The sequence below is a fragment of the Dama dama genome, chromosome 23 (genome assembly GCF_033118175.1).
Source record: "Dama dama isolate Ldn47 chromosome 23, ASM3311817v1, whole genome shotgun sequence".
NCBI classification, from domain to species: domain Eukaryota; kingdom Metazoa; phylum Chordata; class Mammalia; order Artiodactyla; family Cervidae; genus Dama; species Dama dama.
Genome location: NC_083703.1, coordinates 13,477,995 through 13,503,831, shown reverse-complemented (window position 1 = coordinate 13,503,831; position 25,837 = coordinate 13,477,995). Strand labels below are relative to the sequence as shown.

Below are 25,837 nucleotides of genomic sequence, written 5' to 3'. Positions count from 1 at the left end.
TTTTGTGATCCACACAGTCAAAGGCTTTGGCATAGTCGATAAATCAGAAGTAGATGTTTTTCTGGAACTCTCTTGCTTTTTGATGATCCAGTGCATGTTGGCAATTTGATCTCTGGTTCCTTTGCCTTTTCTAACTCCAGCTTGAATATCTGGAATTTTTCAGTTCACATACTGTTGAAGCCTCACTTGGAGAATTTTGAGCATTACTTTGCTTGTGTGTAAGCTGAGTGTAATTGTGCGGTAGCTTGAACATTCTTTGGCATTGCCTTTCTTTGGGATTGGAATGAAAACTGACCTTTTTCAGTCCTGTGGCCACTGCTGAGTTTTCCAAATTTGCTGGTATATTGGCACTTTAACAGCATCATCATTTAGGATTTGAAATAGCTCAACTGGAATTCCATCACCTCCACTAGCTTTGTTCATAGCGATGCTTCCTAAGGCCCACTTGACTTGACATACCAGGATGTCTGGCTCTAGGTCACACCATCATGATTATCTGGGTCATGAAGATCTTTTTTGTACAGTTCTTCTGTATATTCTTGCCAGCTCTTCTTAATATCTCCTGCTTCTGTTAGGTCCATACCATTCCTGTCCTTTATCTAACCCATCTTTGCATGAAATGTTCCCTTGGTATCTCTAATTTTCTTGAAGAGATCTCTAGTCTTTCCCATTCTGTTTCTTTCCTCTATTTATTTGCATTGATCCCTTAGGAAGGCTTTCTTATCTCTCCTTGCTGTTCTTTGGAACTCTGCATTCAAATGGGTATATCTTTTCCTTTTCTCCTTTGCCTTTAGCTTCTCTTCTTTTCTCAACTATTTGTAAGGCCTCCTCAGACAACCATTTTGCCTTTTTCATTTCTTTTTCTTGGGGATGGTCTTGATCACTGCCTCCTATACAGTGTTATGAACCTCTGTCCATAGTTCTTCAGGTAGTCTGTCTATCAGAACTAATCCCTTGACTCTATCACTTCCACTCTATAATCGTAAGGGATTTGATTTAGCTCATAACTGAATGGTCTAGTGGTTTTCCCTTTCTTCAATTTAAGTCTGAATTTGGCAATGAGGAGTTCATGATCTGAGCCACAGTCAGCTCTTGGTCTTGTTTTTGCTGACTGTATAGCGTTTCTCCATCTTTGGCTGCAAAGAATATAATCAATCTGATTTTGGTGTTGACCATCTGGTGATGTCCATGTGTAGAGTCCTCTCTTGAGTTGCTGGAAGAGGGTGTTTGCTATGACCAGTGAGTTCTCTTGGCAAAACTCTGTTAGCCTTTGCCCTGCTTCATTTTGTATTCCAAGGCCAAATTTGCCTGTTACTCCAGATGTCTCTTGACTTTCTTGTTTTGCATTCCAGTCCCCTGTAATGAAAAGCACATCTTTTTTTGGGTGTTAGTTCTAGAAGGTCTTGTAGGTCTTCATAGAAGTGTTCAGCTTCTTCAGCATTACTTGTTGGGGCATAGACTTGGATTACTGTGATAGTGAATGGTTTGCTTTGGAAATGAACAGAGATCATTCTGTCATTTTTGAGATTGCACCCAAGAACTGCATTTTATGTAATTAAAAATAATTACTTAAAGGACAGAACTTGGCATACAGGAGATCAAAGACCTGCATGTGCTTTCAGGACAGACCCCAGAAGGGAAGAGAACGCCTCAGTAGTAAGCTCTCAGGGTAGCATTGTGACGCTGGAGTCTGGTCCCTGCTTCCCCTCCATTAGCTGTGCAACCTTGGATGCACGTCCTTGCCTCTGTGAGCCTGTTTCACCACCTGTAAAATATGGATGAGGGTACCACCTTGGATGTGTCACAAGACCATGGCATGAAGCACATGTAAAAAGGATTTCTAATTATGGTCAGATTTTGCTATTCCTTCTTCTCACTGATTTCCCTAAGAGGGAAACTGAGGCACCAGGTAACAAAATAGCTTATTGTTCTCTGTTTACTTAAGAACAAAATGAAATATTAGTTTTAAACAGGAACAAAAGTAGGAAAAGAATCTCCCAATCTCTCCAGCCAATCCCGTGTCCACAGCGAAGATCAAGGTCATCTTCCCGTAGGTCATCTTCCCATACTTCCTCTGGTCCACGCCCGGGAACCCGCGCACGTCAGCCCTTGTCTTGCTCTGTCCCTTAAGCCTCACTGACTTGTTCCCACCACAACCTGACCAGGACTCACTTCACTCTGAGAGATCAAGTTGGGAGATGCTGAGAATGAGGGGCCATGTGTTTTTCCAAGGTAGCATAGGTTTTGTCTCGAGGAGGGAAAGTTGGTGCCCTGAGTTCAGTCTTTTTCCTCATGCGGCCCAAGGGCAGGACAGAGGGACCGGGAGACCTGACACATTTCCTTCCACTTCCGCTCCCGGACTTGTTGACCTGTTACCCGGACAAGCACATTTGATTTTCAGATTTTTAAACCTCAGGAAAATGTGTGTCCAGAGGATGGTTCTGGTGCATTTTGCCCTGTCACGTATGGGATGAGAGCAGGAAGGACATTGAGGCCAGATGCACAATTTGGTTACCATTGTCAACATCCTCTTTTTGGCCCCTTGTTAGCAGGACAGGGAGACTTGACTGGTCCGTGTGGGGAGCAGGGGCAGGAAGGAGGGCGGGGGGAGGAGAAGTTTTTAGAGTCGAACAAGACAATTCTCTTTTGTTATTAGGACAGTCCTCCTATCATTCAGGAAACTCTCATCAGTTATTTATTCATTTCTTACTCATCTCATGAAGTGTGGTGTCTGGGAGTCTGTGTGTCTGGCTGCTGTCACAGGGCCCCAGTCCTCTCCCACCAGAGTCTCCAGGTTCAGGTGATCAAAGGCTTCGTCAAGGTGATTCAGCACCACCCCCTCCAGGTTCTAGCCAGTGGCAGGAGGCAGGTGGGCCCAACCTGGAAGTTATTCATCAGTTAAGCTCACTGGCTCTTGACCACATCCAACGGCAAGAAACTGTGCAGGTGGTGAGGTGGTGCCATAGGCTGCCCCCTCCTTCAGATGCCCTCTGTGGGAGACCACCAGTTGCCTGCCTCCTCCTCTTCCCCTCATCCTCCTTTTCCTCCTGGTCCACCTTCCCTGGCATCACTCTCCCCCCGCACCTGCATCTCCGTCCCCTAGGGACTCCATCCATCTGTCACGTTTGCCTGCTTCATGCCTGCTGTCCATGCTCAGCATCACCTGTGGGCACAGCTACCCCACTCCTGCCCACCTCCCCAGAGCCCTTCCCCCCTGGTCTTACTTCTCACTGCCTTGGCCGTGGGAGCCCTGCAAGCGACCTGGAGCTGGAAGAGGAACTGATCTGTTCCCACTACTCCATAGGGAGAGGGATCTCTGAGTCCTCTGTCCTGGGGTGTGTTCCTGAAACCCCAAATGGGACTTTAGGGGGAAGCTCCTAGGAAACCTGTTACAAATCCATTGAAGATGGTTTCATAGTACCATTCGGTACTTTCAAATATGTGCATATGTCCATTCAACATCATGAGTAACACTTCTATGGAAAAATAATATATGCTGACCTAAACTGCCTCTGAGGAAAAGAGGATGACAGGATGAGATGGTTGGATGGCATCGTTGACTCAGTGACATGAGTTTGAGCAAACTCTGAGAGATAGTGAAGGACAGGGAGGCCTGGTGTGCTGCCGTCCACAGGGTCACAATGAGTCAGACACGACCGAGAGCCTGTTGATGAAGTTGTGGACTGCTGCTGTTTCCTAAATCGGGAATCTCCTCTGATAGGGATTGGAGAGTTCTTGAAATCAAAAGGCTTCGGTGCCTAAGAACTGCCCCCCAGCACTTTCCACATGCAAACCTCCCAGTGAATTGGTATTAACAAGAGTGACTTGTTAAAATCCCAACTGTTATTGAAGCTCAGGATCGGAATGTGTGCCAGGTGGTAGGTACCCTGGGGCTGGGCGTCCAGTGGTCTTGCAGTGGAGAGAAACTGGATTTGGAATCAGAGGGCTTAGGCCCTGTCACTCACAAGTTCCTCAGCCTTGATTACAGTCGTCTCGACTTCTCCAGTTCCCCTTTCTCTACAATGGGAATGGGATGGGAACCGTCCATCCTGTGGCACAAAATTGTTAGGTGTAAAAAATGAGTTGATTTATGAAAAACATTTTCCCCTTTTTGTTATACAGGATCATTTTTTAAAACCTCTCAAAAATAACCATTTAGAATCACATAAAATTCAATCCACCCAGAGAGTGCGCTTTGGTCCAAAGTTTTTCCCATTAAAATTTATGCATGCAAATTTATTTTTTTTAATGAGAGTCTATACACTAAGGTTAGCATATCTCTATTTTAACTATAGCCTGTAAATTGAGTGAATAACAGTCTACTGGTTGTAAAATATTACACTGTATTTATTTGTCATAATATATTTAAATAATAGCTTATTTTTTTGACAGGCTGTTCCCAGTTTTAGTAGGCTGTGTTGCAGTGGGCATTCTTGTTTATATACCTTCATATACTTGCCTTATTTCAGTCATTTAATACATATTTTCTTCTGTAAAAATTGTACAGGTCCCTTATCCAAACTATTATAGCTAAATCTGTTTTACAATTTGTATTTTATAACGGTAATAAATTATAACTGTTTAGTACAAGATATTCCCAGTAGGTTCTGTGTGCATGAGAGGGGATGAGGTATTAACAGTTATGTTCAGTGGGATTAAATAGACCATGGGTAGTCCACATCAGATTTTGCTACAAAATTAGTTTGCACTAGGTTGGCAAATTGATGATTTCGTAGTTTCTTTTCTCTTTCTATATTAATGATTAAAATTTTACTGTAAGGAAGAAAAAAATTAGCTTTCAGTGTAGAAGCATTTTTTCCTATTTCCAGAGCTTTTTGGATTTTGGAATTGCAGAGAAGGGATTATTATGGAACTGACTAATTTACATTTCTTTACTTTCTAGTGAAATTGAACTTTTTTCATGCTTTTCTTTTGCCTTTATAATCATTTTGTAAAATGGATGCTCTTAGCCTTTGCCTATTTTTTAATTGGGCAAATAGTCTTTAATTATCAGGCTTGACCTTTTATTGATATTTAAGAGCTTTCACACATTTGTCAAATATTTCGCTACATATTTTATAATCATGTCTCCCACTTTGTCATTTGTCTTTAGTGTTTAACACTTGTACCTTTTTAGCTAAAACAGGATAGAAATGTGTTTCTTTATGAAGCTTTTCCATGATATCATTTTGAGAATCCTTCCTAGTTCTGAAAGGATGTAATCATTAATCTACATATCTAGTATCTTTAGTAGTTTTAGAGGTCTTTATTTCTACATTAATGTTATCAGTCTATCTGAATTTTATTTTGATGTCAGTTTTCATGAAGGTTTAGCTGAGGGGCATAGCCCACTTATTAAACAATCTTCCCTTTTCCCAGATTTTTCCGCCATCATTGTACACATGCTTTCATAAGTATATGGACCTATTTCAAGACATTCTATTTCATTCTGATGATCTGCCCAACTCTTCTGTTCCCAGCACCACACTGTTTCTATTGCTGCATCTTTATTGTAATATCTGTCAGGGCTGGAGGGAGAGGATGAATGGGTGGGGCACAGGATTTTTAGAACAGGGAAACCATTTAGTCTGTTACAAGAATGATGGATACATGTCATTATATATTTGTCCAAATGCATAGTATGATAGCGCCAAGAGTGAACCCTCATATAAACTCAGGACTCTGGGTGATGGTGGCATATCCATGCAAGTAACAAATGTACCATCTAGGTGGGGGGATGTTGGTCATGCGGGAGTCTGTGCACAGGGCAAGCAGTGGGTATTTGGGAAATCTCTGTCCTCTCTGCTGAATTTTGCTATGAATATAAGGCTGCTCTTAAAAAGAAAAACCAAAAACTGAAGGCTATTAAAAACAAAAACTAGACATTACTCCTAAAATCATAGAGCTTATATTCAAAGGGGGGATATAAAAAAGATAGATGGAAAACTAAAGGAGATTGCATTTTCACAAGTTTTGTGTTACAAATAGGTACCAGAGAGCAATGCTTCTCAAACTGAGATGAAGGACCAATTTAAAAAAATGAAAACAGTTTCCAGTATCTTTCAAGACCAGCAATCTCTCTCTTAACCTCATCTTTAAAAAGCTCTGTATAAGCTATCAGTGTTCTATGCATATTATTTGCCACTAATTTGTAGTGGATTCTTTGTCAAGATGAAGATGCTTATTCACTCCACCTGCTTTCTGCTCTGCAGAACAATGATAGTCATGAACTGCCGTGCTGTTCGCTTAAAATTGTTGTCTGTAAGAATAGGCTGAAATGCATTTCTCACAAAAGCTCTGATCACAAAATAATCTTGATAGCTCACTGAAGATGCACCAAGGAAAATCAGAGCTTGGCATTTGAAAGAACTCTGTCCCATAATCAAGTGCTGCTTTTACTTCTTACCATTTTTTTTTTCTTCAAAGAAACAAAGCTTTTAATCTCTTCCTATTTTCTTTGTGTATGATGAATACAGGAAAGTACCCCCCACCCCCAATTTGGAATGTGAATAATCAGCAGTTAGCTAGGTTCACTCACTATCTGAATGCTTGGCTACTGCACATGAAGCTCCTATACTGTCCAAAATCAGCAAAATTAGGATACATTCCAAATATTAAGGCTGAGAATCTGGCATTTGGTGGTGTAAACAGTCTTTCTGTGTAAGTAGTACTAATGTTTTGTGCAGGAGAAAATCCAATCACTTGTTCAAATCCATTTTTCTTGGAGTGATATCTACAATAAAAGCACAGTGGAAAGATGAATAAATAATGATCTATGAGACCTGGACCCTAGTAACATTTCTTCCACTAATCAGGTAGATTTGATCACTTGCCTTAATTTTTCTGAGGCTCAATTTCCTCATCTTTTATAGGAGTGGGTAGACTGCTTGATCACTATGAGCCCTTTCAGCTCTCAAAAAAATAAAAGGACAGATCCACTGGTTTGTTTACAGACTGATTCATTTTCATTCATAACCAGTGTATCCATTTATATATTTGAAACACTTGTAGAGAGTTCTATTACATGTCAGTTACTGTGTTACTAGTGGCCACAAATGAGGTGGTGTGGGAGAGAGACCCAGTCTCCCAAGTCATCATATTCTCTTCTCATTGTGGGGCTAGAATTCATTCAACATGAGGAAGGGATGAGAAGCAGGGAGGAGTGAAGAGAGAATTCTCTTGACATCTCCATGTTTAATATATTTATTTAATACATAGAACAGAGCTTTTCAGCCTCAGCACCATTGATGTGTTTGTTGGGGGCAGCTGTCCTATGTGTTGTAGGTTTGTTTGCAGTATCTCTGGCCTCAGCCTACCAGTTGTCAGTCCCACCCTCTCCAACCATATGTGACAACCAACAATGTCCCCAGGCATTGCCAAATGTCCTCTAGAGGCAAGGTCACCCTGACTGAGAATCATTGATTTAGAATCCCTGTGCTAGACAGCAAGCAAATAGAGATGAGAAAGACACAGCCTGGCCTGGAGGCATTTGCTCCAGCCTGGTGCTTCCAGAGCTGAATGTGCAGCGGGTCACTGGGGGGCTTCATGGAGGAACCCGCTCCCAAAATTTCTAATTCAGTGAGTCCAGGTGGGGATGGAGGGTTTGCATTTCTAAAGCCTGCCCCGCCCCCTTGCTGGTTTGGATGCTGAGGGTCTTCCAGGATCCCACTTTGAGAACTGCTGGGCTTGGGGGTTCCCATCTCCCAGGCGGTAGGTGTCCCCTGCAGTTGTGGCCAAGAATACAGATGGTCTCACCCAGTCAACTAGTGTGTTCTGAGAGTCAGAGTACTCTGTGGTTTTTTTTTTTTTTTTTTTTTTTTTACTCTGTGGTTTTTAAATTGAGAATATAGACCCCCATATGGGGCTATTTAACCCACAGTGAATCTGAGAGGCCACAGGAGGAAAAACCAGGGGTAGACCTCCTAAGCCAGGACAGTGACAGAAGGGTGCTTACTGTCAGAATCTTGATTTCATTCTGAATGAACAGATGAATGGGCGGATCATGGGCTTGTCTCAGCACCCAAAGAGTATCTGATTGCAGTTTCCCTGGAGTCTAAGCTCCGATCACAAACATGCTTTGACAACCCAGCCATTTCTAAGGTGGGGACATCTGTGGGCCACAAGAAGGGGTGGGTGGCTCACACATCCACCCTTCATCATCGGAGCCCCACCCTGCCCCTCCTCCCGGCCCCGCCCTGGACCATCCTGTCTCCTGGTCTGCGGCAGTCACTCCCCCAGCACTGCCTGTCCTGCCGGCGCGCGCAGGGCTCTGGGTAGGTTATTCTTTACAGAACTGCTAGTTCATCTTTGGACTGAACATCACTGTTTCCGCCTGCTGTGGTGATACTAACAAGTACTGTATTTTCTTTGAAAATTGTCACACACCCGGGGAAGGAAGTGGGGTGTGGTGTTTGAGCACCACGGGCAGTCAGGGGTGTTTTGCTCCTGCCGTACCCGGGAGCAACAGCCCGCTTTGCCGTCTCTTGTTTTTTCTCTTGATGCTGAGTCTGCATTAACCGGCCATGTCATTTTACTCGCAGGATGAACGGAGAGAAAGTGGAGTCCAGTCCCTTGTTTAATCCCTCCTAGGCAGGCCCCATGCTGAGGTCCCAAGACTCATTTAGACCCTGTTATGTGTTTCTCTCCAGCACAGGGCTTTATACTTAGTAGGCAGGTTTGCAAATATTGATGGCAAAAAAAAAAAAAGCAGCCAGTAGTTTAGTTGAGTTCTAGACCAAGTCAGATAATCCACTGAGTGAGTTATCATCAGTCATTAATTTCAGCAGGGAGAATTTCCAAGGATGCTTTGGGAAAGTTCTATGTGATGTAATAGCTGCCTTTTCCACCACTGTTGTAAGCATTTAATTTAATGATTAGTTCATTTAATCTTCATGACAACTCTATGAAGCAAGTCTGCTATTTTCTCCATGTTGCAGAAATGGAAACGTTGTCGCACAGAGATGAGATCCCTTGTGCAAGACTGTGTGGTTGAGGAAAGCTGGATTTTGTACCATGGCTGCCTTGTTCACACACCTGTGGACTCCTCCCTCATGGCACACAGTCATGTCAAGGAAAAGGGACAGTGTGGCCAGGGGCTTCACCTTGACCATCTCAGTCGAGATGTCCTTTGACCAAGCCCTGGGCCCTGGCTCTGATTGGATGTCCTGCATTCAGGCGGGATGTTTTTCCTGCCTGAGCATCCGACAGGCAGAAGAACTCTTCCTCTGGTGCACTGGGAAGATCCCAAAGCATTCTGTGTGTGTGTCATTAGAGGTGCTGGGTTGATAAGATGGTAGAATCACTGAGAAACTCATCTCTCTTCCTCCAGCTTTATTGAGGTGTAATTGACAATTAAAAATTGGATATATATTTAAGATGTATGACTTGATAAGCTTGATACAGTGAAATAATCACTGCAGTCAATTTAATTCACATATCCATCACCTCACATCATTACCTTTTTCTGTGTGGTGAAGTGTCTTTGTTCTTTTTTAATTTTGAGCTGCACCATGCAGTATGCAGGATCTTAGTTCCCTGACCAGTAATTGAACCTGCACCCCCTGCAGTAGAAGCAGTCTTAATCACTGGACCACTTGGGAAGTCCCAAGGGTGTCTTTTAAGAGGAAAATTTGACATAAACAGACCCATCCTTAAACCTGCTTTCTATATGAGGCAGCATCTTTGGGCTCAGTAAGTAGTCACCCTACAATGGATAGGAAGGAATGCCGAGGAGACCGACTTTATATGAAGCAGTGAGTTGCTCTGGACTCTGGCTCCAGGAATCATAACGTACCAGCCAGCCACCAGTAACAGCAGGAATGAAGAAGACGCAGAGGTGGACAGTACACATTTAGGACCCCATGGGACAATCACCCAGGTCAGCAGCTTTGACCTCACTTCCCAAAGAGAGCTTAAGTTCTGACAAGAAACGTCAACTCGTTTATATTGTTTGTGTGCATGCTAAGTTGCTCCAGATGTGTTTGACTCTTTGCGACCCTATGGACTGTAGACCACCAGGCTCCTCTGTCCATGGGATTCACCAGGGAAGAATACCGGAGGGGGTTGCCATGCCCTCCTTCAGGGGATCTTCCTGACCCAGGGATCAAACCCACATCTCTTGCATTGGCAGGAGGGTTCTTTACTGCTAGTGCCACATTACCCACCCTTTAAATCTTCAAGTTATAGCCAAGGAGTAGAGGGACAGATCATTAAACCACAGGTTCCAACAAAAAGAAATGTCAAGTTAGTAGCCGAGGTAGCTGAGCAAGTAGGCAGCCGGGAGGCTGCTGGGAAAGCCTGTCGGACGGCTGTTGTGGGTCCTTTCTAATTAGGGGCTGGTTGAGCAGATGGAAACAATCTATGGGGAATTCTCCAGGCTTCCACTCCCTCCCTGACCTAACCTTGAAGTGGTTTTCTAACAAGGAATCGTTGACTAATTTGGGTGAAGGCACTGAGCAAGAAAAGCTGGAATCCAGGTTCTGGTGCTCACGAACTATCTGACCTTCAGCTTACCCACTCAGGCCTCAGCTTTCTAATCTGTAAAAGAGAATAGAGCTAATTATACCTACCTCATGGGCTTGGTGAGAAGGTTGAATAACACAAGCTTTGTAAAGCTTTTCGCAAAATTTTGTGAATTTGTAGAAGACCCAATAAATAACCCTAGAGGCTATGCATGTGCTTGTACCAAATAGATCAGAAGCATGAGAGATGGAGAAGGAAAAAAAAATCAACTTGATGAGTGATAAAAGGCTGGATTGGTAGATATGGCCAAAGCATCCAAGGAAATAGGTTGGTGGTTGTTCACAGGGTCATAGGCAGTGCTGGACGATGGCTGGCCTCCCAGGACTGGCGGGAAAGCCCTGCCCTGCTGATGGCACAGCAGAGGAGAGTAGAGAAACACAGTCTCTGAGAATTGGCAGATCCCCGAAAAGAGAGGAGCAGGCTGGACTGGGCAAGCATAGGTTATTCTTCTATAGTTCATCCTTTGGGTAAATCACTCCTCTTCTTGTGGGAAATAGGAAGGGATCTCTGGATGAGGTAGGCAGAGGTGAGGTCCTTGAAAGAGGAGAAAGGTTGAAGGATGTGCCTGTGTGCAGGTAATGGAGCATGCACACGGAAGGAAGGTATAAACAGCCAATGAGATGGGTCGTTGGGGCGTGTGCAGAAAACAGGCTGAGTCGATTGGACAGAGACAATCGAGTATTTGTGCAATTTGGTCAGAGCTGGGCTTTCATGGGACTGTCTGTCCACGTCACACATTCAAACTAGTGTCAGAGTAGCAATAATGCCACACAGGTGCTTTTTCCTAAATTTCAGTATTTGTTTTATTTCTACATTTTTTGGCAGGAGAAGGGATGTGTTCTGTTTGCTCAGGCTGCCTCTCTGTCTCGTAAAGAAATGCGAGAGCTGTAGGTGTATCTTTATTTGCCAGAATTTGCCGGACATTTACCAGATTTCAGCCTGAGCTGATGGATTGGGAACCCACTGAATTTTTTTCTCATTCTCAAGCCTACTATTGATTCGCTTGTGTTTTCTCTTCTGTTGATACATGTTAAGGTTTTGGTGTTTCTGTGAGACTCTCCCTCTGTCCTTAAGGCTCCTCCAGCTAAGTTATAGCAATTCAACTGCTGTCCAGATTTTTGTAAAATAAAGAAGTATGTTCCTTCTTACTTGACTTGCTGCAGAGGAAGTGAAGTTTTGACATGTTTTTGCTGACGAGCATTTAGAGAACTTCTCCTGCTTCCTATTCCATGGAATTTCCCCCCAGCCACTTTCGTTATGTGGTGGCAATCCTTCAGGTCACCATGAAAGTATTTGGTGGGTTTGAATTGTGGCGGGTGAGTCAGTCTAGGTAAGTAGGTCAGGCAGCAGCAGGCAGTCAAGAGACCAGAATTCTCCATTTGATACTTAACGGTGTATGACCTCAGGCACGCCGCTGAGCTGTGAGACTTGCCCATCTACCTGCCCAAGAGGAATGAGATCGTAGTTAAAGGGGAAAACATTGAGCTCTAAGAGTAAAGATCCTCCACAAGTTTAAAGTACGTGTTATGACGATATTTCACAGCTGGGCTAGCTAAAGCGCAGAAGGCTGGATGGACACACTGCTAGTTCATCATGATGAGTGCTGGCATCATGATTACTCCATTAGGGGAAAATAAGTGCTTTAGAAGAGATACCCAAAGGGCTTTATGAGAGCTCAGTGACAGAGTGCAGAAGAAGGTCACATAATTCAGCCCAGATAACGCTCCTAAAAGACCATTTCCATTCACTTTCTACCTTTTTCTGGTACACACTAATAGTGCTCATATAGTACACTAAGAAATACATCAGAGTTGCAATAATAATAACTTTTTTTGAGAGTTGACTGTGTGCCAGCCCTGCTCTCAATGCCTCCCTGTGTTTTCCCATTTCATCCTCATCACCCTTTGAAACAAGTAACAACATTATCACCATTTTCCAAATGAGAAGACAGACTTAGAGAAGTTAAATAACTCCTGCCGTCAAGCTCATAATGGCATCGATTCTCTGCCTGTAACAGCTCCTGGCACGTTTCCTTTGTATTGATTTCCTCTGTAATTGGCTGCCACCTAATCAGACCATAGAATACCCTTGCAGGTAAAAGAAACGCATGAAGATTAAGCAGGGATGTAAAATGTTGCTTTGGAAAATTAAGTTCCTTAGCAGGAAGGCAGTGAGCATCTGCTCAGTATCAGAGAGAGGGATTAATCCTCAGAGGTATGTAGATGATTGATTAAGACCTGGTCTCCGCCCTCAGAGCCCGAAGTCTTGTTTGGGAAAACAAATGTGAACGAATCAATCAAATAAAGCATTACGGGGCAATATGACTGTGTGCGCACTGGTCTCCTCCCCAACCCCACATTCCCCAAAGGAACGTGGTAATAGAGGAAACCCTTTATCACAGCTAGGGTCTAGTGAGGAAGGCACCCACATGCACTCTCTCTGGAAGGCTTTTGCTAGATACACTGCATTAAACCAGAGGGACTTCTGTAGATTGAGTCCCACCCCTCTTCTGAGGATATAAGTATACCCCACCCTCTCTAAGGATTATGTTGGAGAAATCCTGGTGGGGCCCTTCTCTGTCTCCCAGATTTGGAGGCTGAGAACTGAAGACAGAGAGAATGGGAGTTACAGGGTCAACACCACTCAGACTTTTGAAATGGCAGAGGAGAGGTGAACCGCTGTGACGGGTGTCTGTCGCAGGGTACCCAGGGACTACGGGAAGCTGAGTAAATTCCACCAAGATGTGAGGGGGAGTGATGTAGGTGAGGGAAGAAGGGCTTTGCAGAGGAGGTAGAGACGGAGCAGGAACTTGAAAGATGAGGAAGTCGGGGAGGAGGGGCAGGTGGCTGACAGAGGGGACTAGGAAAGCGGTCCAGGGAGAAGGGTGGTATTGTGAAGCGCCTAGAGCCACGAAACAGTATGACCCATGGGAGAAGCAGCAGGAGCGCCGAGTGATCTTAAGGAAGGTCCTCGGGGCTGCAGTGTGGAGATCCTGCTGGAAATGAGAGGTGACCGGGCTGGAGAGAGACAGTAAGTTGCTATGTTGGGTCTAACGAGGGATGATATAGAATGGAGCCGAGGTCCCAGGGAAGGAGGGAGAGGAGGTGGGGAAGGAGAAGAGAAGGTTGGTTGTGGCGGATGAGAGAAAGGGTGATGTCTAGGCGGGGTGCTAGGCTAGGAGTCCTGACACCAGTCACTGGGCAGATTCCAAAGGCAAGGCAGTGAGTTCCCTGCAGACCTGGCAGGTCAGCGGTCCCCGGGAGCTGTCCAGGGGAGTCCTCAGATGAATGGTCTGCAGAGTGTCCTGCCCTGGGCTACCAGGACAGCCTGGGCTGGCCAACCACTTTTTCTTAAATTTAATTTTATCATTTATTTTTGGCGGCTCCGGGTCTTCATTGCTGTGCGTGGGCTTTCTCTAGTTGTGGCGCACGGGCTTCTCATTGCGGTGGCCTCTCCTATTGCAGAGCATGGGCTCTGGGTCATGCAGGCTCAGTGGTGCATGGGCTTCGTTGCCTTGTGGCATGTGGAGTCTTCTCAGACCAGGGATTGAACCGTGTCTCCTGCACTGCCCGGAAGGTTCTTAACCATGACCACCAGGGAAGTCATGGCCAGGCACTCTCATGCACACATTATTTGTTGTAAAAAGCAAAGTCACTGTGATTGGCAGTAAAGAGATTAGGAAATGTACATTCCACAGAGAGACTGGGGGAGGACAGTCCTGATGGATGAGATTCCAGTGCCTATATTTCTGTACAAGAGTAATTCTCCTTTCTATTTTAACCCAGGGGAATCCCCCTTCTCCCTTACCATCCGCTCTGAGCACAAGAAGTCACCCCACAAAAATCTTTCATGTTAATTTCATCTTCATGTGCTTATTACACATCTTCTTGGCTCTTGAGATTTGCATATATACATACATGCATGTGTGTGTGTGTTCAACAGGACTGTGGAAATTTACGCTCACAACAGCTTTGTAAGATAGCATTTGACACATGTTGTCCTTGCCGGTGTTAGGTAAGAGCACTTCAAAAATATTTGCTCATTGCCCAGGAAAAGTAATGTTATTGTTTTATTTTATATTTTAAGTATTTTAGTTATTTTATTATTATAGTTTGAATTGAATATTAATATACCTCAAAGGAATGCATTGTTAAAAATGCGAATGTTACTTTTTTCCAGCTATTTGCACCAAAATGCAAAATTTCAGGAGTGTTTAAATGCTACATAGTGAAAGATGTTCTTTTTTTTTTTTAAGGCTCTGACCATCTCCCTTTAGTAAATTGAGGCTATTCTTGGTTATTTCATATTTTAATTCAGTATTTTATTATATGGATTCTCCATTTCCTAATATGTATTCTTTATATAACCTCTGAATTTATAATCTATGCCTTAAAGTGCCAGTAGCATATTTCTTTATTTTGGTTCTCAAATTACCATGCGGAAAAATTGACATTTATTTTGGGTGAATCATTCTGTGTATTTACGCCTAGATTTCTGTGACTGCCACCACAACCAGGCTATAAAACAGTTAGACTGTCCTCCCTAACCTGCTCATGCCATTCCTTTATAATCACATCCTGTCCGCTAACTGCTGATTTTTTTCTCCCGTGTAGCTTATCTTTTTAAGAATGTCACATAAATGCAGTTATATAGTATCTTACATTGTTTTTACATTTCTTAAATTGCTCACAAGGCTGGAAATTTTCGTAAAAACTAGTTACAACTATGTTTTTTGTATTTTATATGTTTGTGTCATTGTCACTTATTTAGTTGGGTCATGGGTAGTGGTTTGGGGTATTTTTTTCTACACGTTTGTGTATACTTATTATATAAGAATGATGATCACTTCTTTTCTGTTACATTTACCATAGATATTTTCCCTTTTGGTTATTTTCTTTAAATAGTAGTATCATTTGATCTAGTAATACTGGAGTTCTCTAGTGACCTAGACTGATACAATCTTCCTAAATTTAAAAAAAAATTGTAAAAGGTGCTTATCAGTTAATTTCTATTATGGAATAACTAGACACAATCTCAGTATGTAACTATAAGACTTCAATAAAGCAGATAATGGAGCTGTCCCTCAATGGGATATCATGCAAGAATTAAAAGGATGCTTAGGAAGATGATATAGTAACTTGGACAATCTTCATGATAAAATGTTAAATTAAAAGTCATATAATCTCATACACACAGTGTGAGCATGGAATATAAAACAAAAACACAAAACCCATTAATTAAAATAGACTAGAGAAAATCCATCAAAATAATGAATGCAATTTGCCTCAGGTAAGGAGAGTTTTACTAACTTTGTGTATTTTCTTCATTTCATGATAATCGCCTATTACTGTTTTTTAAATCAGTTTTTATTGGGGTATAGTTGCTTTATAATGTTGCGTTAGTTTCTACTGTACCACAAAGTGAAGCAGCTATACGCATACATATGTCCCCCCACTTTTGGATTTCCTTTCCATTCAGAGCAGCGCAGAGCGCTGAGGAGAGTTCCCTGCAAGTAGCTTCTCATTAGTTACCTGTTTCATATAGCGTATCAGTAGTGTGTGTGAATCACAGTCTCCCATCCTCCCTTCCCCCTTAGTATCCATATATTAGTTCTCTACGTTTGTGTCTCTATTTCTGCTTTGCAAATAAGATCATCTATACCATTTTTCTGGGGCTTCCCTGGTAGCTCAGTTGGTAAAGAATCCACCTGCAATGCCAGAGACCTCGGTTCGATCCCTGGGTTGGGAAGATCCCCCGGAGAATGGAAAGGCTACCCACTCCAGTACTCTGGCCTGGAGAATTCCATGGGGTCACAGAGTCAGACATGACCGAGCAACTTTCACTTTCACATACCATTTTTCTAGATTTCTTATTTCTATGCATTGTATTTGTTTTTCTGACTTCGCTCTGTGTGACACCCTAGGTCCCCATTGTTCGTAGCAGCACCATTTACCAGGACATGATCACCTACTGCCGATACAGAAGGAGAGAAGATTCTCAATAACTCAGGAATAAAATGCTACCTTTTGCCTTAAAAAGGCACCCCTGAGCTTGAGGCTTTATTGAACGATGTGTGAGGTGAAGCACGCAAATGCCAGTTCTGCTTTCTAAATGTCAAAATGTCAGATGCTGTCCCTGGGACCAGGCCTTTGGAATGAGAAGCGTTGCCTTTGCTACCAGATAGATGGATGCATTGGGCAGATGGTCAGAATACCCACGTGTGAGGGCATGGGGCAGGCAGATTGGTGAGGGAGCCTGGATCGCTCGTGGATAGGACATCGGGTGATGTCTACACCTGCCCTGTGGGAGGAGGGGGTTTCACTGCAACTCACTTCCTTACTGTGATACAACCCCTGAGGACCCTACAGCCTTCTGTCTGTTCCCCAGACAGATTTTCCCAGGTGCTCATTGAGCGCTGTTGCCTAATTCTGAGCCCAGCCTGAAAATAGCAAAGTGACACGTCGTCAGTAAAGGTCAGAGTGCTTGTAACTCAGACATTATGAGTCACTGCTCCCTCCGGGCTCAAGTCAGAATGAATTGCTTACCTTCAGCTTGTTTTGAGGAAATCATCAAAAAAGTCCACACGTGGTAAATAGTCCCATAAATGATGCTAGTTCTTGGTGATTGGCTTCATCAGTGGAAGAATATAAATTTGTCTGAAAGATCTACATGACCCAGGAACCCTGGGGGGAGAAGTGAGGGGGTGTCCAGTTTTCTCTGGAAAATTCTCAGTTCTTAGACAGGCTTCTACCCAAGAGTTCTAAGCGCAGAGGGTAAGGGGGCTCCCTAAAGACAAACCTGGAAGTCATCTCACTGCTAAGAGGCTAAGAACATGAGACAAATTGGGATGATTACTTACACCTGCTGAACTGCAGGAAATTGGGACTCTCTTAATCGCCATGAAGTTAACAGCAGTTGTCAAGGGCCCCTGATATGTCTCCCTGTTGGTTTAAAAAAAAAAACAAAGACCAGCAGCATTCCAGAGGTCCAGAGGACTGGTGACCTCTCGTGGCTGTGCTGGCTTCAGATGCTGGGTTGGAGATTTCCAGTCGTGTCATCGATTCTGGCATCTGGGAGCCTGTTACTCTGAGTAGTTTTGTTCTTTTCCACAAAGATGGGAAAGATGGCCAGTGCTCTTTCTTCCTGATACTGGGTTGGTCAAAAAGTTCCTATAACCTCTTACAGAAAAACCCGAATGAACTTTTTGGCCCATGCACATTCTCTTTGGCTTCCTTAAGAATGTTTTGGAAAATTCATGAGTAAATCTGTTCAAGAGACAGGAAGCAAGAATGTATCTTTATCACTTATTATTGATACCAGGTAATAGTTTAAGATTCATGGAACCTCATGGAAAAGTAGGTACACAAGGGAGGGAGCTTTAGTTGAAGTAAATGGTCAAAGAAAGAAAAGAACAATAGATGAAAAATCAGACTAGAATCCCTGACTCTGTAGCCAACACTAAGATGATTTTCACTCACATCTCTTGGAAAGTGTAATTATTAGATCTTTGACTTTTACAAAGTCCTTTGTTTCTCTTTCCACAATGAAGTTGCTATTTTATGCTGGTCAGTGATTTAGGGTTTTTAAGTGGTTCAAACTGTTCAGAAGCTCTTTAAAGACACACACACACACACACACACACACATACACACACACACACACATCTCTGTGTGTGTGTGTGTGTATAAAGTAAACAGATCAGCTGCTAAATAAATGCCCAGAGCCCATTCCATCACACACACAAATAGCCTATGTAAGAATTTCACAGTGTCATATTTAACTGCTGTGACTAAAATAGACTCACTGTTTATAAACTCATTTTGTTATTACTGTGTTTCCTGGGTACCTACTTGACTAATAGAAGAAATGAAGTGTTAGAATGCTTTTGCGTCTCTCTGCAACTATTAAGTATAACTCCATTTAATTAGGAGTGGAACTTAGGTCTAACTGACAAGGTTAAATAGCCTTAGTCCAGGACGCCGCTTTCTCTGGCACGTCAGCCTGTGGTTTGGGGTGAGCCCAATAATGCACTGTGCAGAAGGGGAAGTAAAACATTTGTTTGAATGGATAGTCAAGCCACTTGAGGCTCTGGCTTTCAGAGATAAAGCACTGGTTAGGAGGGATGCAACACCCAAAATAATATATTTTACAGTCTTCAAACAGCTGTTGTCTTCTGTCGCTTTGCAGGGAGTGACCATCATGTCACCGTTTCTCCGAATTGGTTTGTCCAACTTCGACTGTGGGTCCTGCCAGTCGTGCCAGGGTGAGGCGGTTAACCCTTACTGCGCCGTGCTTGTCAAAGAGTATGTTGAATCAGGTAAGCTTGAGTGGGTGTTGGACCTGGGGGGTGGGCGAAGAGGAAGACCCTGCAGTGAACTGGGAAGCAAGGCCTTCCGGGATCTTCAGGGTCACCTGACTCAACCTTACTTTCCAGCTCAGGAAACGAATGCCCAGAGAAGCCAAGTGCTTCCTCAGGGGCACATGGGCTTAGTAACAGCCTCTGAACTAGACCTGGTTGCCTGCCATATGTTCTAGGTCATGGTCCCACTTTCCACATAAACAAAGGAAAGGAGAAATGAGTTGAGGACGTTATGTGAGGAGTTAACAAAGGGGGAAAAAAAAATCTACTTATTAGCTAAAGTAGAACATGGTGTACCGTATTGTCTGATTGTTTTCTATGATTATAGGTAAAGTCTGCATTGTCTTGCATTTTGAAAAATTTTAGTTGGAGGATACTTACTTTAGAATATTGTGTTGGCTTCTGCTATACCACAGCGTGAATCAGTCTTAAGTATACGTATGTCCCCTCCCTCTAGACCTCCCTCCCACCCCTCCAGGCTGTCTCAGAGCACACAGCAGCTTCCCACTAGCTATCTGTTCTGCATATGGTAATGTATACGTTTCAATGCCACTCTCTCGATTTGTCTCACCCTCTCCTTCCCCTACTGTGTCCAAAGTCTGTTTTCTGTATCTGTGGCTTTATTCCTGCCCTGAATATAAGTTCATCAGTACCATTTTTCTAGATTCTACGTACATGCAGAATAACATATAACAAATATACAATATGAAAACAAATATATGATATTTCTTTTTTTCTTTCTGACTTCACTCTGTATAACAGGATCTAGGTTCATTCTCACTAAAATTGACTCAAATGCATTCCTTTTTATGGCTGAGTAATATTCCATTGTCTTAGAATTAATGCCAAAGATATTTTACTGCTGCTTTGACCAAGTTCAGATAAACAGTACAAAAAATATAGGATTAGCCATTAGGGTTCAAATTTCAGAAGACTTCCTTTACTAAGACCCCAGGTGAGTTAAAGAATTTGGTCACATTTAAATATTCATGAAAATTTCATGGGGAGGAGGAAAGCATGACAGTCTTCCTAGATTCCTTCATGGGATTCCAAGATTCCTTCCTTCCTTTAGATCTTTCCATTAAAATCATCCTACTCTGGCTTTTCTAAATTACTGGTAGAGCAATGTAACTAGTGTGCCCATTTGAGCATGGTGGTACCACGGAGTCAAGGAATTTTTCTAAATGAAATAGTAATTAACATCACTGTACATTGTAATAAGTGAACAGACAAAAAATGAGTATTGAATGGACACTTTTGGAATACTGTCTTCCATTTGGAAGAATGAATGAACATAAAGCTAAATTATTTAATGAACTGACTGCTAAAATATTTTAAAGAAATTTGATAATATTTTAACCAATTTATTTCCTGAAGCACATTAGAAATGATAATGTGAGTAAACAATGTCACTCAGGAAAAAGAAGATAATCCTATTCCGTCTAGAATATCTTCATGATCACTTAAACAGCTCCTATCCTCTCTGATCCCTGCCTCTGAATTTTAAAGTTCTCATGGACTTTCTAAAAACAGAAAAGGAAAAAAAAAAAAAGCAGGAGGAAGTTTACATCTCATGGTTTTCCCAGCCTCCCTGCCTTTCCCTACCTCCCTACACACATTTCTGGTTTTAGCAGACGACACTTCGTAGGGAAGTCTGATTGCCATCGATGCAGTCACAGGAATGACAAGGAGTCACTACAGTGCATTTACAGAGAAGGTATTTATGGAGCACCTACTGTATACTGGGCCAGAAGACTTGCCTTTCCTTCAGAGTTCCTCTCCTAGCAGAAGATAAGCAAAAAACAGAAAGATCACATAGTAAGTCTTGTGAAGTGAAGACATCAAAGCAGGGTCGTGTAGGGAGAGAATTGGGGCTGGAGAGAAAGATGGAGAGAGAAGGTAGTCTTGAAAAAGAAAAATTGAATGACGTTCCTGGGTGCAAGAGGAACCTGATTCTGCAGGTGACGACCTCTAGCTGGATGTGTCCAGCTCAGAACCCTGGGGTTTCCAATCCTGGACGCTGGCTTTTCTTTCCCTTATAAGACTTCTCCGCGCTCAACTGGCTTCTGCCTTCCAGCCCCAGGAGCACATCAAAGCAGAGGAGACTGACTGATCATCTCCAGTTCCCTTCTGCCCAGATCTCTCTCCTGTTTAGTTAACAGTGAGAATGGCACTTGCTCCCAATCTAAAACCTTTCAAATGTCACCGAAATCTTTGAAGTGTGAAATGTCTGAGTTTTTCAAAGCTGCTTTTTGACTTAATGGGTCTCTTGGATCTGGTTCCCTTTACATCCACAGGTCTCACTGACATTTGCCTCCTGGGAGCCTTTTTTTAAAAGTATCTATTTCTTCTTTTGGCCTTGCCTTTGAACTTGGTCTAATCAGCCACATGAATCAAGAGGACATGTTGGAAAAGAAGTTTGTTTTTCTGAAAGGTTAGCCTGTGGAGTGCAGAGGTTTTTGTTTTTTCATTTTGTTTTAGTTTTGTCCTGAAAAGAAATCTCTGAACTTGGTATTTAAAACATTACTTCTGTAGAGTTTTAGCAGGTTTCTGTGTTCGGGATGTGAAGGCTCCATTTTACGTAAAGCAAAGAACAGGGGCAAATAGGACACAGAGCTGTCAGTCTGGGAGCCTTTGAAAATAGTAAACCTCACTGTAAATAGACAGGATCTTGAGTTCTGGTTCTCCTTATAAATGATGACAGTCTTTACTGAATGAAAGTGTGAAAAATGCTGTGGGAATTTCTGTCTGTTTCCTGGGTGTGCTGAAGGATGATGGTTGGAGGAAGTTAAAGGAATTTTGAGAGGTAGCTTGAAGCCTGTGGAAGTAAAACATTACTCTGATCACTACTATTGCCATGGCTTTTTTTTTTTTTTTTTTAAGTCCAATCCTGAGTTAAATTTCTATTAAATCATAAAATTATTCCCCTTCCAGTTCCATACTTAACCTTGCTAGAGTTTATACCTCTCACAGCCAGGTTTACCTACAGTGTGAAGTTTCAGCTTATTCAAATCCTTGTATACCTCCCAAAGAGTAATTTAGCAAATGCCTGATGCCTGTCCTCTTTCAGCATCATGTGTCAAGAGTTAGAATGCTTTGCTTCCCTGCTTTCAGTGACGGTTTCGTTTTGCTTTGTCAACATCTCTGATAAATCTCTGCTCAAACTGCCACTTCATGTGCTTATGATCACAAGAAAGAAACCCTGAAATGCAGCTGCAGTTTTCTGCTCCTGCAACAACTAAAGAAAAAATACTACAGAGAATCCGATATGGATGGAGGATAGGACAACACTGCTGAATCCCTAGTAGTTACTTTCCCTGGTGGTTCTGGGATGGTTCCCTTAAACTTTATCATCCTGCCCTTGGTTCCTGTCATGAACCATTTGCAGGCCCCCTGCAGCCTGCTTCACTGACTCCGGGGATCACGACCTCCACTTCTCTGAGATACTTGTTAGTTTTTGCTTAGGGTGCATGGTTTATGTTAAAATGCATCCTCATTTTGAGAAGAAAATAATGGTTCATGATATTTTAAAGGTTTTGCCTATTAAAGGTATTTATGTTGAGTGGAAATTTTTAAAATATCTTTCTAAAAGAGCACTCAGTATAAGCCTGAAATTAAGTCAGTGTCTTTTTCAAATCAACACACAGTAGTTTTATATTGTCTTTTTATTTTTTTACTAGATACCAGTGAAATTGAACAGTCGTGTGTCCACCCTTAATACATTAACACAGAAGGATCCCCAAAGGCATAAAAGTATGAAACCTGTTAAAAGGGGAGGATCTAGGTCACTGTCCTCTACCAAACATACCAGGCTTAGCTGCTAGGTTCTTTATATTTGCTCAGGTGTTCAGACTTCAAAAGAAGCAACGGGTGAATAGGAAAAGAGCATTGCCAGTGCAGCATGCCAGATTTATTTGCATAAATTGTCCAGGTTGACTTCCAAGTTTCAGTACATTACCTTGCATGTAGACCTTGGAGCCATCTCATTTTGTCCTATTTTACCTCTAATTTTTTTTTTTTTTTACAATTTTTTTTTATTGGAGTATCGTCGATTAACAATGTTGTGATACTTTCAGGTGAACACCAGAGCGATTCAACCATGCATGTATACATGTATCCATTCTCCCCCAAATCCCTCTTCCATCCACATGGCTACATAATACTGAGCAGAGTTTCCTGTGCTATACAGTAGGACCTTGTTGGTTATCCATTTTAGATATAGCAGTGTGTGCATGTCCATCCCCAACTCTCTAACTATCCCTTCCCCCCATCCTTCCTCCCTGGTAACCATAAGTTCATTCTCTCAGTGTCTCTAATTCTTGTATGTATTATTGTTGTTCTCCCAAAAGACGTATATAGTCCTCGAGAGCAGAGGGAATGGGTGAATTATTTCACAGAACCGGCTAAAACCGTAATGAGAACATATCTTTCCATTCCTAGAGAATGGGCAGATGTACATCCAGAAAAAGCCAACCATGTACCCGCCCTGGGACAGCACTTTCGACGCCCACATCAACAAGGGAAGAGTGATGCAGATCATCGTGAAGGGCAAAAACGTGGACCTGATATCTGAGACTACTGTGGAGCTCTACTCCCTGGCCGAGAGATGCAGGAAAAACAATGGGAAGACAGAGATATGGGTAAATAGCCAAGGCATGAGCTTCATTTATGTGTATATTCCATCGTAGCTGAAGATTGGTACAGAATTTCCGTGTCATCCTAAGGGTTGACATCCTGAAGGCCTTGAGGAAACTGACTCCCTACCACTGACTCATTGGTGACTTGATTGTAACAATGAGTATTCATTGTGGACTATAGAACATACTAGCATACTCGAATTTCTTTGATTCTTGTGTAAAGGAAATAAGGTCTCTTAGGGTGTGAAGAACTGTTATTGATCTATAACTGTTAAAGTCAGCTTGGAAATACCACAAAATTTTCATAGCGTGGGAACCTCCCTGTGATCTGTGTATCAAGATATCGCATGAATATCAAGATATCTAGATACCTACATGATATCTTGATAAACTATCTTAGATAAGATGCTGGATAGATAAGTGAGAAGAGAGCAAAGATCCATTTAATATCTCAATCCCTGTAATTTTTTTTTGTCATAATGTGTTTGCTTAGCTATTGTTGTTCAGTGCTCAGTCATATTTGACCCTTTCTGACCCCATGGACTGCGGCACGCCAGGCTCCCCTGTCCTCCACTGTCTCCCAGAGTTTGCTCAAATTCATGTCCATTGAGTCAGTGATGTTATCCAACCATCTTATCCTCTGCCACCCCCTTCTCCTTTTGCCTTCAATCTTTCCCAGCATCAGGGTCTTTCCCAGTGAGTCAGCTCTTTGCATCAGGTGACCAAAGTATTGGAGCTTCAGCTTCAGTCCTTCCAATGAATATTCAGGATTAGCTTACTTTGCTTTACAAAGTACATTATACACAGTCCATGTTACCAAATAGACTTTTGAAAACTTCTATTCTAAAGATTTGTTACCAAAATAGTTACGAAGTTAAAAGGATAAGTAAACTATGAAAGCATAAAAAATTCTTATGAAAATTTCTGGGGTACAAAAATTAAAGAAAACATATGAGTTAAAGCTGCTTTTGTATGATCTGAAGCCCAGAAAGTGTTTTCAAATGTCTGCATCCATTATGCAAAGGCGGAGACTCTTACATTTCAGCTTCATACTTCATATAACTCAGATTCTTAAGAACACCAGCCAAAAGATTTTCAAATACCAGATTTCAAAATGGGAATGATATAAGCCTAAAACCTAGTTTTTTGTGTCAATTGTATATTTTTTACCTTAAAAAAGAAGAGAGATACTTTTTAGGAAAGTATATCTATCTTTGCTTGCATCACTAAAGTAATCTTTAAAGATAACAATATGTCAAGATTTTTTTCTTAAAGTCCCCCATGCTTAAATGTATTTAGATAATTTAGTTCAGCGTGTCTGTGAACTCATTGAGCCTGGTGAGCGATCACAGAAACAGAATTCCTCTTAGGTAGGTGGTTATGCACACAGGAAGTGGATAAATAAGTGGGTAATGTCACAGGTATGTGACTTAGTGGTAAAGGTTGATACAGACCTGTTGGGGGAGAGGATGAGGCTGCAGATACCACTGAGTCATGGAGCATTTGACCAGGCTCAGAGAAAGAAGAAACTAGAGAGAATCTTCCTCTGTTTTTCCCCCATTCCCATTTATCTTCCACTTTCTGCCTCATTTTTTTTAAAAATGGAGGAGTCACCAAATCTCTAATTTTTAAAGTAGCATACTATTGATTTCCTTTTCAATGAATAAAGGGATAACTATTTTTAAAATTCTTTTACTTTGCATCCTTGACAAACAAGTTGTTTTTCTATTTATACCTCTTAAAGTTGCATTTGCTTTCTTGCTGAGGCGTTTTTTTTTTTTTTTTTAAGTTTATTCTTGTCAGACTTTCCATGTTTTTTGCATGTTGGGATTATTGAGACATAAGCCCTTAGATCCACATTTAACTACTAGCAACCTTCTTATATTTTCCGCCTTTGTCAGTTTCAAGGTTATTTCCTAGTTCACTTTTATTTATCATGTTTAAGGGTCAACAGATTGCTTTGGACTTAGTTCCCCTTGCTTCTGTTGAAATCTGCTTTCTTAAAATTAGTTTCTCTATTTAAAAAAGAAAAAGATTTTCTCAGAGTTGCCTCTTACCTCCAGAGTCACAGTCCAGTTTCCAAACATTGATATTTTCTTTCTGCTTTCCCAAGGTTTTCCCTGTTGGTGTGGTTATCCCCCACTCACTCATAAATGTGATGGAATCTGACTTTCTGTGGATGTTGTTTGTTTGGCAGCTCGCTGATTTAATTTCCTCCATCACCACTAATTCCTGAATATTGATAACACTGCAGTCACCTGGTACCAGTTTTTCCCACTTCCTCTGGGAATGAGCCCCTATCCCTCACTCTTCTGGTTTT

The 25,837-nt window shown here is 42.2% G+C and overlaps 1 protein-coding gene across 3 annotated transcripts in view; it reads left to right on the top strand.

The window, feature by feature from the left end:
• The window catches only part of PRKCQ (protein kinase C theta), a 139,245-nt gene that overhangs the window by 37,808 nt on the left and 75,600 nt on the right, over positions 1 to 25,837 (top strand). For all 3 annotated transcript variants that reach the window (XM_061126029.1, XM_061126027.1, XM_061126028.1), the window contains exons 2-3: positions 18,709 to 18,838; positions 23,321 to 23,520. In XM_061126029.1, the coding sequence (XP_060982012.1) occupies positions 18,721 to 18,838; positions 23,321 to 23,520 (318 nt within the window). In that variant the 5' untranslated portion in view covers positions 18,709 to 18,720. The remainder of the gene's footprint in view (positions 1 to 18,708; positions 18,839 to 23,320; positions 23,521 to 25,837) is intronic.